The following is a 15,091-nucleotide window of genomic DNA, read 5'->3' as shown; positions in this document are numbered from 1 at the left end:
TGCCGGGGGACCCCACACTACTCTCCTCAAGTAGCGCGGGGCTTAAGGTAAGTGGGGAAAGGCCCAATATTAGCCCCACCCCCTGTCATGCCTCTGGAACACCCCCACTATTTTGGTATGGACAGTGGCAACACTTGGGCTCTGATACAGCACTCAGTTCCAAATTGGGGTATTCTAGGAGGCTGCAGCAGCCACCTGCCTACAGATGTACCCCTCCTCCGGGATAAGTGCCCTGGGGAGGGCATTTCCACCAGCATAGGCCCACACTGCCTCCACAAGTCTCTTCACCTCTCCGCCCCCAGATTGGGCTGTAACTTCAGGAGAAAATTCATTTCTTGGTAGCAGATGGAACAGAACAAAGGAAATTATTTTCCAGAAAGATTTAAACTACTACTAACAGCCTGAACTATGCAAACACATACATGGAAATTAACTTACGAAGGACAGTTAGGCGGGAATCATCTACAGCACTGTCAAGTGATGTACTGCCTACGCAGGTATACACTCCATTATCTTCTAACTCCACACTTCGTATCAACAATGTGTCTCTCTTGATAATTATTCTGTAAATGAAATAAAATTATGTATGACGGAGAAAATAATAGTAAAATAAATATATTAGGATAATTACATGTTGTTTTTCACCTGTATGCCCCATTCTGCAAAATGCCCCCCACAAGTTTAAATAATTTTGCTAGCACAACAATGTAACAATTGCAATAGAACAATTCATTTACAGTAGCTGTATATCATTATCTGCTTTATAGCAATTTGAATATTTGTTAATTATTAAATCCAAGGTATTATGCAGTTCTTATTTATTTGCTTTAATAGCACCATTTGCACTGAAAATGAGTTATTAAAACCATTAAATCAAGATCATGGCTGAATTGGTTTTTAACCCAAATGTTCAATCTCTATTCAAGGGGTACCTTGTAGGTTCCATAGTGGAATGAGATGTATTTTCGTACCATAACAGCATTAATAATTTTCAAAGCTGTTCAAGTGGTTAGAAAGTTGCACTTAAAAAAAAGTTATGTATTTTTTAAACCAGGGCTGGCCAGCATCTGTAGTCTCAGAAACTCTGACATACAAAGACGGGTGATCTGTGTCATAATATGCCCAGCTTCATCTAATAGTAAGGACTTCACAAAAAGGAAGCACATGACTCAGGCATACCAATCCATACATGTACGTATTTCTTAAGAGATGGAAAATTAATATATGGAATCTCTGGCCATTTCTGCACGGCCAGATTTGCGGGACTGCATCGGCATGATTAATGTCGATGCTAGCCCTGGGGCCGTTCCCCGTGGGCTGTGCAGCTGGCAGAGCAGACTCCACACAGCTGCGCAGCCCCCCAAATGCCTTCCTACTTTGTCTGGGCGTCCGGCGCTCTGAGGAGGCCAGGGGACATGCCCCCATGGCCAGCGCGACGGCTGCAGCAACAGAGGCTAGGGGGCGTGTCCCCTGGCCTCCTCAGAGCACTGGAAGCTGGGACAAGGTAGGAAGGCATTTGGGGCCAGCGCAGGGAATATGCCAGCTTCCACCTGCTGCCGTTCGCTCGGCAACAGGTGGAACCCGGCGTATTCTGACAACCTCGCTGGAATACGTCGTTTGGGGAGGGAAAGAGCAGCAATGCATCGTATTCACAGTGCTGCCAGTGCAAACCGCCCCCTCAAACAATGTTTTACGGAGCCAGAATCGGTGATTTTTTGTATTTGTATTTGTATTCTTTATAGTTAGAGGAATTTCTCTCCCCACTCCATGAATTTTGCTGCTCCATCAGATGATCTAACCATGTGATGATCAATGAAACTCATACTTGGAAGGTTGTTTGAATTCATCTAACAGTAGCTGAATACAAAATACCGTATGGTCTTAGAACTATTTTTCACCACTAGAGGTCGCTCCAGGACAACTATGAAATTCATGATGGACTGCAGAAATGTAAGCTACTTTTAACTATTCGCTGCTGCAAATATCATAACTTTCATAGGCTTTAATGATTCTCATGTAACTTATTTCATTTTTTTTTGTTTTATTGATCCTAAAAATAAAGATTGCAATTAGAGTTAGTCAATAGCTTACATTTACAATTAATAAATAACTTCTCAAAACTCAAAATATAACACACACATTCAGATTCATTTGTGACACGCATGGACTTCCCACCAAACTGTCAAGACTTGTACCTTTCACAATTTGTCCTTCTCATCCTAAGTTTAATAACTGAAAAGGAGATTACACTCCCAAGTATAGATGTTTCTTAAATAGTCCAATTATCATCATATTGGTTCTGGTGGGTTTTCCGAGCTGTGTGGCTGTGGTCTGGAGGATTTTGTTCCTAATGTTTCGCCTGCATTTTGTTAGGAACAAAATCCACCAGACCACGGTCACACAGCCCAGAAAACTCACCAGAACCATTTGAATCCGGCTGTGAAAGCTTTTGACAATACATCATAATATTATTTTTTCCATTCCTTATCTGTAGTTTCTCTTGTCTCCTCTACTCCTCAGCATTTGAAATAAGTTAGTCGCATAACTTATTTCAGATGCTGAGGCAGAGTGTCAAGTGCCCTGCGCAATGCCATGAGTACATCAACTGATGGGATATCCTGCCTAAATCCCATTTGCCAGCAGCTGATATGCACCACTGAGGCTCTGCTCGGCGGGCAAGTTAGACACACTAATCCCATGTTTGATCAGCCTTGACCTAAATGATGTATGATACACATAACTTTAAACACACCTACTGGAACCAGCATTAGGGTTGCTGATTTGATAAAGCCAAATCAGCAAAAAAAAAAAAAGAAAAGACCATGGAAAAAACATTATTCAACTTTTTTTCCCCCACATTTGATGCGGGACAGAGTACAAGGAGCCACAAAAAACCCGAATACAAAAACAAACCAACAAAAAACTCAAAACCCCAAATACCTGTTATGGTTATCAGGTTTTAAAGGGACCCTTCTGCAGGTCTAGTCCCTTTACAATTTTTTTTTTCAAATTGGAGACCCCCCGCCCGCCCTTTTTCTTACTTACCTTAGCTAGGTCTTTCTAGTGGGTTTTCAGGTGGGAGCTGGGGGACTGCTTGAAGCTGACCCCCCTGCATTGTTGAAGGACATAGCTGTAATCTTTCCTGCTCTTTTTATGAAGGACATCTACAAGCAGTCCCCCAAGCTCACACCTGAAAACCCACCAGAAACACCTAGCTAAGGTAAGTAAGAAAAAGGGGGGGTCCCCAATTTGAAAAAAAATTGTAAAGGGCAACAAATAGGAGAGCTTCCTGAAGATTCTCTCCCAGCCAATGGCTGCCATGAATGTCTGCAGGGAGCTGAGCTCCCTGCAAATTTACAGTTTTGCAACTTTGTAGAGGGGGAAAGGGGAAGAAAGCTGCCAGTGGCCAATGAGGTGCATATTACATTAACTGCCAACTCTGCTCCTTAGTTAATCAGACAAGGTTTTTATTACCTGGAATAGTTTCAATTTTCTGTGGGACAGCCGTCTGGTCCATGGGACAGAGGAGAGATGGTGGCTGCGGGGATGGCAGAGGGGGGGTGGCGGCTTCTCTGAAGGGACACGTCCATGCTACCCTCTGACCTTCGGAGGGCAGTGTGGGCGTGTCCCTCCAGCCCTCCAGAGCAGCACTTGAAGGAGAGGTGAGTGGAGGGGACGCAAAAAGCTGCGCCCTCATGCATGGAACCGCCTCCAGTTCAGCCCCTCCATTCACCTTTCCTTCCAGTGCTGCTCTGGAGGGCCGACATCCAATACCTAGGTTTGACCCACAATTTAGGCTCCTAGGGAGACTATGTAGAAGAGAGAAAACTGTACCATCCTGAATTCCATGAAGACATTGTCATATTAAGCAGAGTTACACTCTTCTATGTCCTCTGAAGTCAATGTAATTCTGCTTAGGCTTTTTAGGCATTCTACTTATACTAAACAGATAGCCACAGACTCTATTCCCCTCAGATAAATCAAATAATACACCAGAAGTAAGTTAGGTAAGCAGATACAGATTTACATTTGCATCCAGACTATTGAAAGAAATCCCATGATACTCCTTTGAAAATAATTCTATGTTACAAAAAAGTAGATGAAACTTATTTATTACCTGCCCTCTTCTGTTCTGTTCACGTCAAGTTCCTCTCCATTTTTCCACCAAGATATTTTAAAATGGTGTCTCAAATGTGAGTCGTATTCAGCTTGACATTTAAATTCAACAGAATGTGATTTCAAAATTTGTGGATTCTTAGGCATAATAGAAACTTTTGTAGCATCTAATAGGATAAAAGTTTATAAGTCATTGTCATTTTTCAAATTGTTAACTCTTCAGTATTAAGTATGTAACTCTTCAATGAGTCAAGTGCTTTATATATTTTTTTTGACTTATTGATCCACACAGCAAGATGGTGCCTATTAATTCAGTTTTTCACGGAATACCACTGTTCAAAACCTAATAAATATCAGAAGTCCCATTAAGAGCATTTTCACTTCTACCACTAGAAGAGCTCAAAATTTGGCCTGAATTTCACTTTGGCCAAGTGCCATTGTCAAGTCAGGGATATGCAAAATCTTGAGGAATTCCTTTGGGAAATTTCACTATTCTAATTGAAACCTGTGTTGGTTTCCCTTGACATGCTTCAGAGTTTTTGCTTGCTTTGACTTTAACTGCAGATGAGATTTTGAGTGTAGCTCTAAAGTAACAGGAACTACATCTGCACAAAAACATATGTATCATCACATCCAGAGTAATTTTTTTCTGAATTGCCAGGTCTTGTTTGCAGAGTGAAATACAGTAGATGCATTAAATGTCCTCTGTGGTTTTAATCTCTGACTCTTGTCAGACACACTGTATATGTTCAGTGTACCAGTCCCTGTGGTGCAGTGGTTAAGAGTGGTGGACTCTAATCTGGAGAACCAGGTTTGATTCCCCACTCTTCCACATGAGCAGTAGACTCTTATCTGGTGAACTGGATTTGTTTCCCCACACCTACATATGAAGCCTGCTGGGTGACCTTGGGCCAGTCATAGTTCTCTCTGAACTCTCTCAGTCCCACCTACCTCACAAGGTGTCTGTTATGAGAAGAAAGGAAAGGCATTTGTAAGCCACCTTGAGTCTCCTTACAGGAAAGAATTCAAACTCTTCTTCTTCACATTAATTCATATATTTCCCCTTTGTGCTTGACCAAACAAAATACTCTCAATATGAATATATATTTGGCAATAACTGAATTATTTTGTGAGGGGTTGCACTAATATACATAAGTGCATGTGTTTATCATTAAAACATTGCACAAAAGTTGATGTATTGGCAGTGGACATCTTTCCTGAAAAAGCAAGGATAGATCCTTTGTAGGTCAGTTAAAGTAACTCAAATATCAGGTGTCTGATAAAGTAACTCAAGTATCAGGTGTCTGATTTTCTGGAATCCTCTGGAGATAGATTGCCAGAGTAGACAACACTGAACTATATAGATGTGGAAGACATTCTCTAGTTAATCAGTTCTACTCATATTGTACTGTATCAATGTTGTTGTTGTTCTTTTTCAAAAAAAATGAGCAAGGGACCTGGCATAAATTCAATTACCTGTTGAATTTTGAGCAGAAAAATAATGATGATATATGTTGGCTTGGATTTCTCACATTATTTCAATTAATTGAAGGGATTTCTATAGGAACAGAGCCAATTTTCTCACTTCCCTCTGCCTGCTGTAGCGTAATATGCCTGTCCTCCATCTGGAATGCTACTCCTTAGGGACAAAGAACCCCCAGAATCAGGACAAAGTGAATGTTGGGAGGCCTGAGGTTGTAGCACTTATCACCCTCTCTCCCCTTTTAGTTAGCATTTAGTTTTCATTTTCTTATTAATTACTTTTTACTCTTTTCTGATAACTGTTTTCTCCTTGAGAAATATTTTTTAAAAAAAGAATGGTACTACTTTTTTCTGAATTTGTTGTTCTTTCAATATTTCATATGTTTGAGGGTACGAAGGACATTGGCACAATTTGCTTTTCCTCAACGGCTCAAACCTTTGTGATCTATAAGCGTAGTTAAAAACCAAACTGTTCTAATGTAGACAAAATTTTTGCTAAGCAAAACTTTACTAACACTGAAGATTTTCTTCAGTCCTGCTAAGAAACAGTTACCATAATAAAGTCATCTCGTGCATTAATGTTGCATCTAGACCAACTCGGTCTACATAGAATCAAACTACACTTGCATAAAAAGGGATCAGCAAGGCTCATAAGTATCTAAATGAGGTCTGCATGTATTGTCCAAATTAGTAAAAGGTCTGGGACTAATTTTTAGTTCTGCTAATTAAACTGGTGACTTGATTTACCCCAAGTTGTGCAAACCTGCACACTGTGCAATGGTGATTTGGATCACAATTAAATCTTTTGTTTTTAATGGGGAATTGTGTTTAGTAATGCCTGTGTATGTAATAGAAAAGAGAACAATAGACAGCTAGACCAATACTTTAAGGTACCAAGCATAATACCTTGGATCGACACTACAGTACCCTGTGATTTTCAGTGGGGAATAATATTCAGTCAATAACTGCGTCTTTGCAAGCACACACACACAAACACAAACTGTTCAGCTGCTTTTAATTGAACATGTGCTGGACGGATTAACCATTCTGAGCCCATTTCAGTGAGGGACAGAGATCTAGAAATCGAACGAACAAGCAATAATTTTGAAGAAGCATAAAATATCTGCATGAAAATAGCTGAACACATTCATCATCAAATCTATGTGATCGACATCAGTAAAACACAATCAGAGCTTTCACAGTAACTTCTGCTCATATGAAGTTTTACCTCTGACAGTAAGAGTAGCAATGATAGCACTTTTTCCAACAGAATTTGACACCCAGCAAGAATAAGACGCAGAATCTGTCTTCCTTGTGTCTATGATCTCTAGGGTTCCATTTGGATACCGATAATAAGATGGCATGTCAAGGCTTGATAAGTTGTCTGCCTTTGTCCTGATAAGATAGCAAAGATCACAGGTTATTTCCACCAATGTCTGTGTTTTGAAATGGGATGTTAGAGTTTGTGGGGAAGTAGGAATGCCAGGAAACCCATGATTAGGTCTTATTGTCATTCAACAGACAGTCAATATGGTTCTATATTGTGAATTTACTCAAAGCAGGTTCAACAAATTCTAAACTACTATCCGCACAAGGGACTCTTGGGATCCTTAGCCTTATTACATTGTCCACTGACCCAGATAACTGTCTTCTCACCATAAACATTCTGGGGATTTTAAACTTTCCAGCCATCATATTGTCGAAGGCTTTCAGGGCCAGATTCAACTGGTTGTGGTGGGTTTTCCGGGCTGTGTGGCCGTGGCCTGGTGGATCTTGTTCCTAACATTTTTCCTGCATCAGTGGCTGGCATCTTCAGAGGTGTATCACAGAGGGAAGTCTGTTACACACTGTTGTAGTGTGATGGGGGCCTTGGGAGGTCTGGTGGGATAGCACTTGGAGAACTAATGCCCTCATAAGCTTCATATTGGTCATGAGTCCATTTCCAAGGCTGAGACTCACAGTAAGTAATCCAAATTCTATGTTTTATTGCCAGTAAGCCATAATACAATTGGTGATGAGATTGCCCAGAGTTCCCACACTCTTTCTGAAGATTAGTTACTGCCACTTGCTGCTTCCTCAGGCCTCACCTTTCTCTCTCAACCTAGGACCACCACCTATCCAAGTTTGCTTCATTAAGATCCCGACCTAATAACCAGGAATGCCCATCTTGTTTGTGGCCCCATCCCTCAGGCCAGCGGCTCCAGTTCCATCTAAGCCTTTGGGGTGTGCCCTTGTTATCCAAAATGGTAGGGTTTGTCCCTTTTAGGATGGGGAATTAGCAAGGTCAGACCTTGAATTGCGGGGGTGGGGGGGGTGAGATTTCTGCCACCAATGTTTACTGGGGTCTTTCTGCTCAGAAAACCAAAGGAGAGCAGAAATAAAGTTTAGCATTTTTAATTAAGAAAATAAAATAATAAAAGTCACACACACATAAATGATAACAATACCAGCGCACAGAGAATCCAGAAGATTCCTAGGGTTTAGAAAGAGGTGAGGGGATAGGTTTGGAAAAGAATAGGGTAATTGCGGGGAGGGTACCTATCCTGAAGAGGAAAGCATTCAAAAGTGCAGAGTCCAACATCAGCATTGAATTCCAAGGAGAAGGGGTTGAAGCAGTGCTGGGCACAGTGTAAGTAGAGCAGAACAGGTTTTTGTAGTGTCACAGTCAGCCTGCTCATTTATTTAATCAATATTTAATATTTCATAACATTTTTAAAAATATTTACTTTATCTATGTATTTATCAGATGCTCTCAATAAGCAGTCTTTCAAAGGAAATTCCACTCCTTCATTCATTTGGACTTATTTTCATCAGCTAGGGACTTTGTGTATCCAAATTACAAACTTGGATACAACCCTGCAACCGTAACTACTTCTGTCTCTAAAAATCTTCCATAACTCATCTTGATTCATGTTTTTCATGTCTACAGTTCTTCCATAAAGAGAAACAGTATTAGCCTTAAATTTATCCAAGTTTTTTTTTTAAAAAAACACAGGGATATAAATGGATATTTCCCAAAGCAGTTCCGATTTATGGAGACCTTGTTACCGTGTTTCCCCGAAAATAAGACAGTGTCTTATATTAATTTTTGCTCCCAAAGATGCGCTATGTCTTATTTTCAGGGGATGTCTTATTTTTCTGTGTTCTGTTCGTCAGGCATGCTTCCAAACAAAAACTTTGCTACGTCTTACTTTCGGGGGATGCCTCATATTTTGCACTTCAGCAAAACCTCTACTACGTCTTATTTTCAGGGGATGTCTTATATTTGGGGAAACAGAGTACTTGTGAAAAAAATGCCACTGTTACACAATGGCAAAAATACTATTGTTCCATGTTCCCTGCAGTGAAATTTTCTTTCCTCATCCCACTGTGTTAGAAATACGCAAGGATAAAAATAATTTGTTCTATTCATCAGCTTGATGCTTTCAGTGAGTCCTTGAATTATAAAAGCCTGTATTCAAGCTTGCCACATTATCACATCATGCATCATTAGGTAATGTTATGATCCTGTAACTACATTGGTTGTGTAGACCCACACAATGTTATTTACTTAAGTTTAATTATAACATTACATTACAGTGACACATGTGATTTTTTTCTCTGTCTCATTTGAATTCTATCTGAATTGTTATTAGTTCAGGCTCATTGTGGAGCTGAGGCAAAAGGGTAGGAACTTGGAGGCAGATGTTGCATACTGCACAATAATGCTCTCACAATAAATATAACATAAATACAATAATTTCATGAACATCTTGTGTGCCCATGTGATCTCATATCCTTACTGGGTCCTACTATTTCCTATTTTCCCTTTCCTCCCCTTTTTATCCCCAGAACTACTCAGTGACCAGGGGTAGACAGGGAATGATGATGAAGAAGAGTTTGATTTATATCCCCCCGTTCTGTCCTGCAAGGAGACTCAAAAGGGCTGACAATCTCCTTTTCCTCCCCACACAACCAACACCCTGTCAGGTAGGTGGGGCTGAGAGAGCTCAGAAGAACTGTGACTAGCCCAAGGTCACCCAGCTGGCGTGTGTGCGAGTGCACAGGCTAATCTGAATCCCCCAGATAAGCCTCTACAGCTCAAGCGGCAGAGCGGGGAATCAAACCCAGTTCCTCCAGATTAGAGTACACCTGGTCTTAACCACTACCCCACTGCTGCTCTGGGAAAACCCTTGGGAAGAGCTTCTCCCCCAGCTTGCCCTGGTCCTGGCCCAGGCCCTAAAGGAGGGAGAGAAGAGGAAGGGATAGTCTCTCTTCACTTGCCCTCCCAAAGAGAGGATGGAAGGAAAGAAGAAAAAGCAGCCTGCCTAACCAAATGACCAAATGCTGCTTTCATCACCTTTCCTTGCAAACACCTGCTGTACCAAACATTCCCTTCCAGTCTGTTCTCCCCAGCTTACCTGCTGTTCTCTAGCCCTTACCCGTTGTGCAGGCAAATCTACCTCCAGGTCCCCTCTGTGCTGCCTAGCTGCCCAGATGTCTGCCCCTTCTTGTACCAATAAGAATAATGGACATGAAACAACCATAATGAAACAACCAAATAATGAAACAGTCCCTTCTGGACTTAATAACAAAATGAAAGAAATGGAACAAACTCCCATGCATATGTCTAAAAGAATCCCTACGGGGGAGCAGAGTTCTTCTCAAAAATAACATTTGCTTTTCATTAACCTAGCTAAATTTTACCAGAGGAGGAAAAGTCTCTTGGCAAATTGAGCTCTGTTGATCTTTGCCTTCCTAAAAGAAAAGAAACCAGCTCATGGTTACCATTTCCACTGCAATCCAACAATGAGTGGCTTCATTAACCCTCTATCATTAAAATCATTTCAGATCTCTAAACATATTCATACTCATTTTACTGTCGTCTTATCAATCGTCATTTTGAATAATGCAACTGATACCTTTGGTCATAACTTTTTTAAAAGGATGTTTTATAAGTTTGTAATGACCAATAAAAAAGAGAAAAAAAACCTTGGTGTAAATGTACCCATCTTACCAAGTAACATCTGGAGTAGGAACAGCAAAAAACTGACAGTGCAGGTAACTTCTATGACCAACAACAGAAACATACTCTTCGCCATCTGGAGTTAGCAGTTCTGGTGTAATGTCTGAAAATGAATACACAGATTGGCACCAACGATGGAACTACACATTTTAGAAATACCTCTTATCTTATGGCAAGCCACAACATCAGTTATTTAAAAATCCAAAAAAAAGTGAGGTACAAAAGCGATGGCAAGACTTGCTGACATAACTGTCTACACGTTGCTCTCTATCTATTAAAAAAAAACAGTGCAGTGCTGCCATCTTGAAGAGGCTAAAGGAAGAATGTTCTTGTTGCCCTGTCATTGGCCACAGAAAGAAGAGTTGTTGTGAAGGTGCATTTTCTCTTTCCCAGGAAGAAATTCCATATTTTTGGAGTAAGTGAAGGGCAGTGGCAATTTTTGAAGACGTCAAGGCTGTGTGGTAATCAAAGGTGAAGGGGATTTAAGACTTTTGTTAAATGTCTTCATGAAATGAAGGCAGAGTTCTGTGGCCTATAGCTTAACATCATGAATGGCTGGTACTGCTCAGGATGGACTGTCGATGTCACAGCCAGCACCAAAACAAGCCATTCAGCAGTCTCATCAACATACAGCCTAAGGTAGCAATTCTGCCCCTTTTTGCTGCTCTGTGTATCCTCAAGAAATGGCTCCTCTTCTCCTTGACTGCCATTAAGCAGCAGGTTTCTCAAATGAATCAAATGAACTGCTTTTTCTTGATTAACATAAACCAATATCTGTGTTAGCCACTCAGACTCAAAAACAAGCAAGTCAATAAACATAAAGAAATTGGATGGCCTTTGGCTGGGAAAGGGCAGGTTAGCAAATTTAATAAAATAAATAAAATAAAATGGAGTCACATGGAAATTCCTCTCAGGACATTTTTGCACGGCACAATTGCACTTGGGTGGTCCCAGAATCTTATGTACCGGGTCAATTTTGCCCCATATTTGTGCTTCTGCGGACCACAATGCTCCAGGATTTTTTCATTTCACCCATGATCTATTCCGTGCATGCGTGGACAACCTCTGTTTTCCCACATTCTGATGGGCTGCTGGTTGTGTCGTACAAATGGTGTCGTTCTCCCCAGTTCCCCCATTCACTTTCATGGAGGGAGAAACCATGGATTTAGAAAGAAAAGGGAGGGAAGGGGGAATTACGAGCAACGAAAGGACAGGAGGAGGAAAGTGTGTGAGTGGGAGGTGGCAATGGCTGTTCCTGCAGATGCCTCATTGCCACATTCCTGAGAGGGGGAGATACTATTTCCCACACAAGGGAGAGATAGCATTCCCTCTCCATTACAGGAGGACATGGCATTCCTCTACCAATGGAAGGGGGATACAGATGACACCAAAATAGGAGGGGTAGCTAATACCCCAGAGGACAGAGTCAGAATTCAAAATGACCTGGACAGATTAGAGAGCTGGGCCAAAACAAACAAAATGAATTTCAACAGAGATAAATGTAAGATACTACACTTAGGCAGAAAAAAAATGAAATGCACAGATATAGGATGGGTGACACCTGGCTTGACAACGATACATGTGAAAGGGATCCGGGAGTCTTAATAGACCACAAACTGAACATGAGTCAGCAGTGAGATGCGGCGGCCAAGAAAGCCAATGTGATTCTGAGTTGTATCAATAGGAGTACAGTGTCAAGATCGAGGGATGTAATTGTACCTCTCTATTCTACATTGGTTAGACTTCACCTGGAATATTGTGTACAGTTCTGGGCACAGAAATTCAAGAAGGATATTGACAAGCTGTAATGGTTCCAGAGGAGGGCAACCAAAATGGTAAAAGGCCTGGAATCCATCCCCTACAAGGAGAGACTTAGGGAGCTGGGCGTGTTTAGTTTGGTGAAAAGAAGGTTAAGAGGTGACATGATAGCCAAGTTTAGATATTTGAAGGGATGTCATGTTGGTGAGGAAGCAAGCTTGTTTTCTGCTGCTCCAAAGACTAGAACTAGGAGAAATGGGTTCAAGGTGAGGGAACAGAGATTACACCTAAACATCAGGAAAAACTTCCTGACAATAAGGGCTGTTTGACAGCATAATGCACTACTTTGGAATGTGGTGGAGACTTTTTCTTTGGAGGTTTTTAAGCAGAGGCTGGACTGCCATCTGTCAGGAGTGCTTTGGTTGTGTGTTCCTGCATTACAGGGGGTTGGACTTGAGGTCTCTTCTTTCTATGACTCTATGAAATTACAAATCAAAGATTTGCTTTTCGTTAGTCTGATACTCTGTAGCATAATATATTCTACTTCTGGGTCCAGTTACGCCATTTTATCTGGCCTTTTTTTCGGTTCCACTGAAATTAAAACAACCAGAGAAACTATTCTTCAGGAGATGGTTTTAACAAGCAACAGCAACTTACTGAGGACATCCACGTTAGCAGTGGCAAGGATTGTTCCATGCTTGTTGGTAGCTTCACATTGGTACACTGCGCTGTCTTGCAGCTGTAGTTGGGTAATACTGATCTCCCTTGTTGTAATCATACCCCTGCTGGGTTTCATATCTGCAAATGTCGAAAACACATTGACAGGCTAAGAAATGACTTGTGCAAATTCCTTACATTTCTAATTTGAAACTATTAAATAGGGGCCATTGCTGTGAAGAATGTCCCTAGTCTACTGTCTAAAAAAGGAAGAATCTTATAACACCTGTTCACAGTGTTGACAACTCTAATTTGTGAAATTTCTCAGAATTTGGAAGTGATAACTGGAAAGGAGAAAAAGAAGAAGAGTTTGGATTCATATCCTGCCTTTTCTCTCCTATAAGGAGTCTCAAAGTAGCTTACAAACTCTTTGTTTCTTCCACAAACAACTTGTGAGGTAGGTGGGGCTGAGAGAGTTCTGAAAGAACTGTGACTGACCCAAGGCCATCCAGCAGGCTTCATGTGTATGAGCAGGGAAACAATTCCAGTTCACCAGATAAGGGTCCACCACTCATGTGGAGGAGTGGGAAATCAAACCTGGTTCTCCAGATTAGAGTCCACCTGCTCTTAATCACGACACCAGGGTAGCTTTCAGCAGGGATGTGATACCATAGAGTTTGATCTCCAAAGTTGCTATTTCTTCCAGGGAACTGAACTCTGAAATCTGGAGAAACATTTTATTTTCAAGAGTATTCCATGCCCCACTTTGATGTGGGTAATGTTACTCTATTCAGAGCATCTTCATGACACCATCTTGTCTATTCTTCTCTGTGTTTTTGTACGTGCGAACATGCACCTCCCTCATTTTATTATGATGTGTGCTTTGAGTGTGGGCCCCTTCCGCACATGCAGAATAATGCAGTTTCTATCCACTTTCAATGTACTTTGAAGCTGGATTTTATTGTGCGGAATAGCAACATCCACTTGGAAACAATTGTGAAAGTGGATTGAAAGTGCATTGTTCTGCATGTGCAGCAGGGGTCTCAGTCTCCACTAAGGCAGTGATCTGTCAACTCAGGCTGTCCCATCTTCCTCCAGCTTATTTCCTTACTGTTCTTATCAGATAGTTCAGGGAATGGCAGACAGTCAGCACTGCACTTAGTCTCTGCCTTGCTTTTGTATCAGCCTTGCAAGCAAGCAGGTCCCTCTCTACAAGACATAAGGAATGGGTTTTGCCTTTTTAAATCTGGTCCATCCTTAACAGTGCACTAGTTCATTGGGCTGGGAACTCGCTCTGATTAATCAATGAACCATAAGAACCAATGGACAATGCATGTCAACTTTCCCAGGGAGGAAGGAGGGGTACAGAAAAAAGGACCAACCAGAGATGTTTTGGTTGAGAAATTTGACATCTATCAAGGCCCAAATCCACTAGCTAGTATCTGCTTAAAACTTCATATATACTCCGCTTCAGAATCAGGATAATACAATAGAATGAGTATATTAAATGTGAATCCTGAACAAGAATAATAACCACTAAACAAAAACTAAATAAAAAACACACCCAAGCCATGCAGGTTATGTAAACCATTTTCAAGAAAGATAGAAGTTAAGATTTTTTTGCCCTGTGGTTTATTGACAAGAAGCATTTACATTGGTTGATTCGCTTTTAAAGAGAAGTATCCAAATAATACTCTTCCTTTTCATATGTTTATTTAGTGCTTTCATACTATACGTTTGATACTACATGTTTGCATCCTTATGCTTACCACCAAGAGGCAAACCGTTCCGTCTCCACTTTATAGTTGGCTCAGGATTTCCAATAGCTTTACACAATAATACAAGATTTTCACCGATACTGTAAACTCTACTTTGTGGCTTCTCTACCCAAGAAGGTGGCTCTGTTGAGAGAGAAACAAAATCAGCTGTAAGTGAGAAACAAGTGTGCAGTGATATTATTATCATTACATTTTTGTTTTACAAAGCAACTAGTTTTTTTTAAAAGTAAAAGATTATTCGTTGCCTGTAGTCTCTCTCTCTCACCCACACACACACATGCTCGCATGTGTGTTT

General features: G+C 41.0%; 1 protein-coding gene across 5 annotated transcripts in view; it reads right to left on the bottom strand.

Annotated features, from left to right (window-relative positions):
• The window catches only part of CHL1 (cell adhesion molecule L1 like), a 297,367-nt gene that overhangs the window by 49,701 nt on the left and 232,575 nt on the right, over positions 1-15,091 (bottom strand). For all 5 annotated transcript variants that reach the window (XM_048490908.1, XM_048490907.1, XM_048490904.1 and 2 more), the window contains 6 exons: positions 14,788-14,919; positions 13,019-13,159; positions 10,595-10,706; positions 6,827-6,993; positions 4,118-4,283; positions 439-563 (listed from right to left, as the gene is read on the bottom strand). In XM_048490908.1, coding sequence (XP_048346865.1) covers positions 439-563; positions 4,118-4,283; positions 6,827-6,993; positions 10,595-10,706; positions 13,019-13,159; positions 14,788-14,919 — 843 coding nt within the window. The remainder of the gene's footprint in view (positions 1-438; positions 564-4,117; positions 4,284-6,826; positions 6,994-10,594; positions 10,707-13,018; positions 13,160-14,787; positions 14,920-15,091) is intronic.

Source organism: Sphaerodactylus townsendi, linkage group LG03 (genome assembly GCF_021028975.2).
Source record: "Sphaerodactylus townsendi isolate TG3544 linkage group LG03, MPM_Stown_v2.3, whole genome shotgun sequence".
Classification (NCBI taxonomy): domain Eukaryota; kingdom Metazoa; phylum Chordata; class Lepidosauria; order Squamata; family Sphaerodactylidae; genus Sphaerodactylus; species Sphaerodactylus townsendi.
The sequence above is the reverse complement of the archived record's forward strand: the minus strand, read 5'-3'. Positions and strand labels throughout refer to the sequence as shown.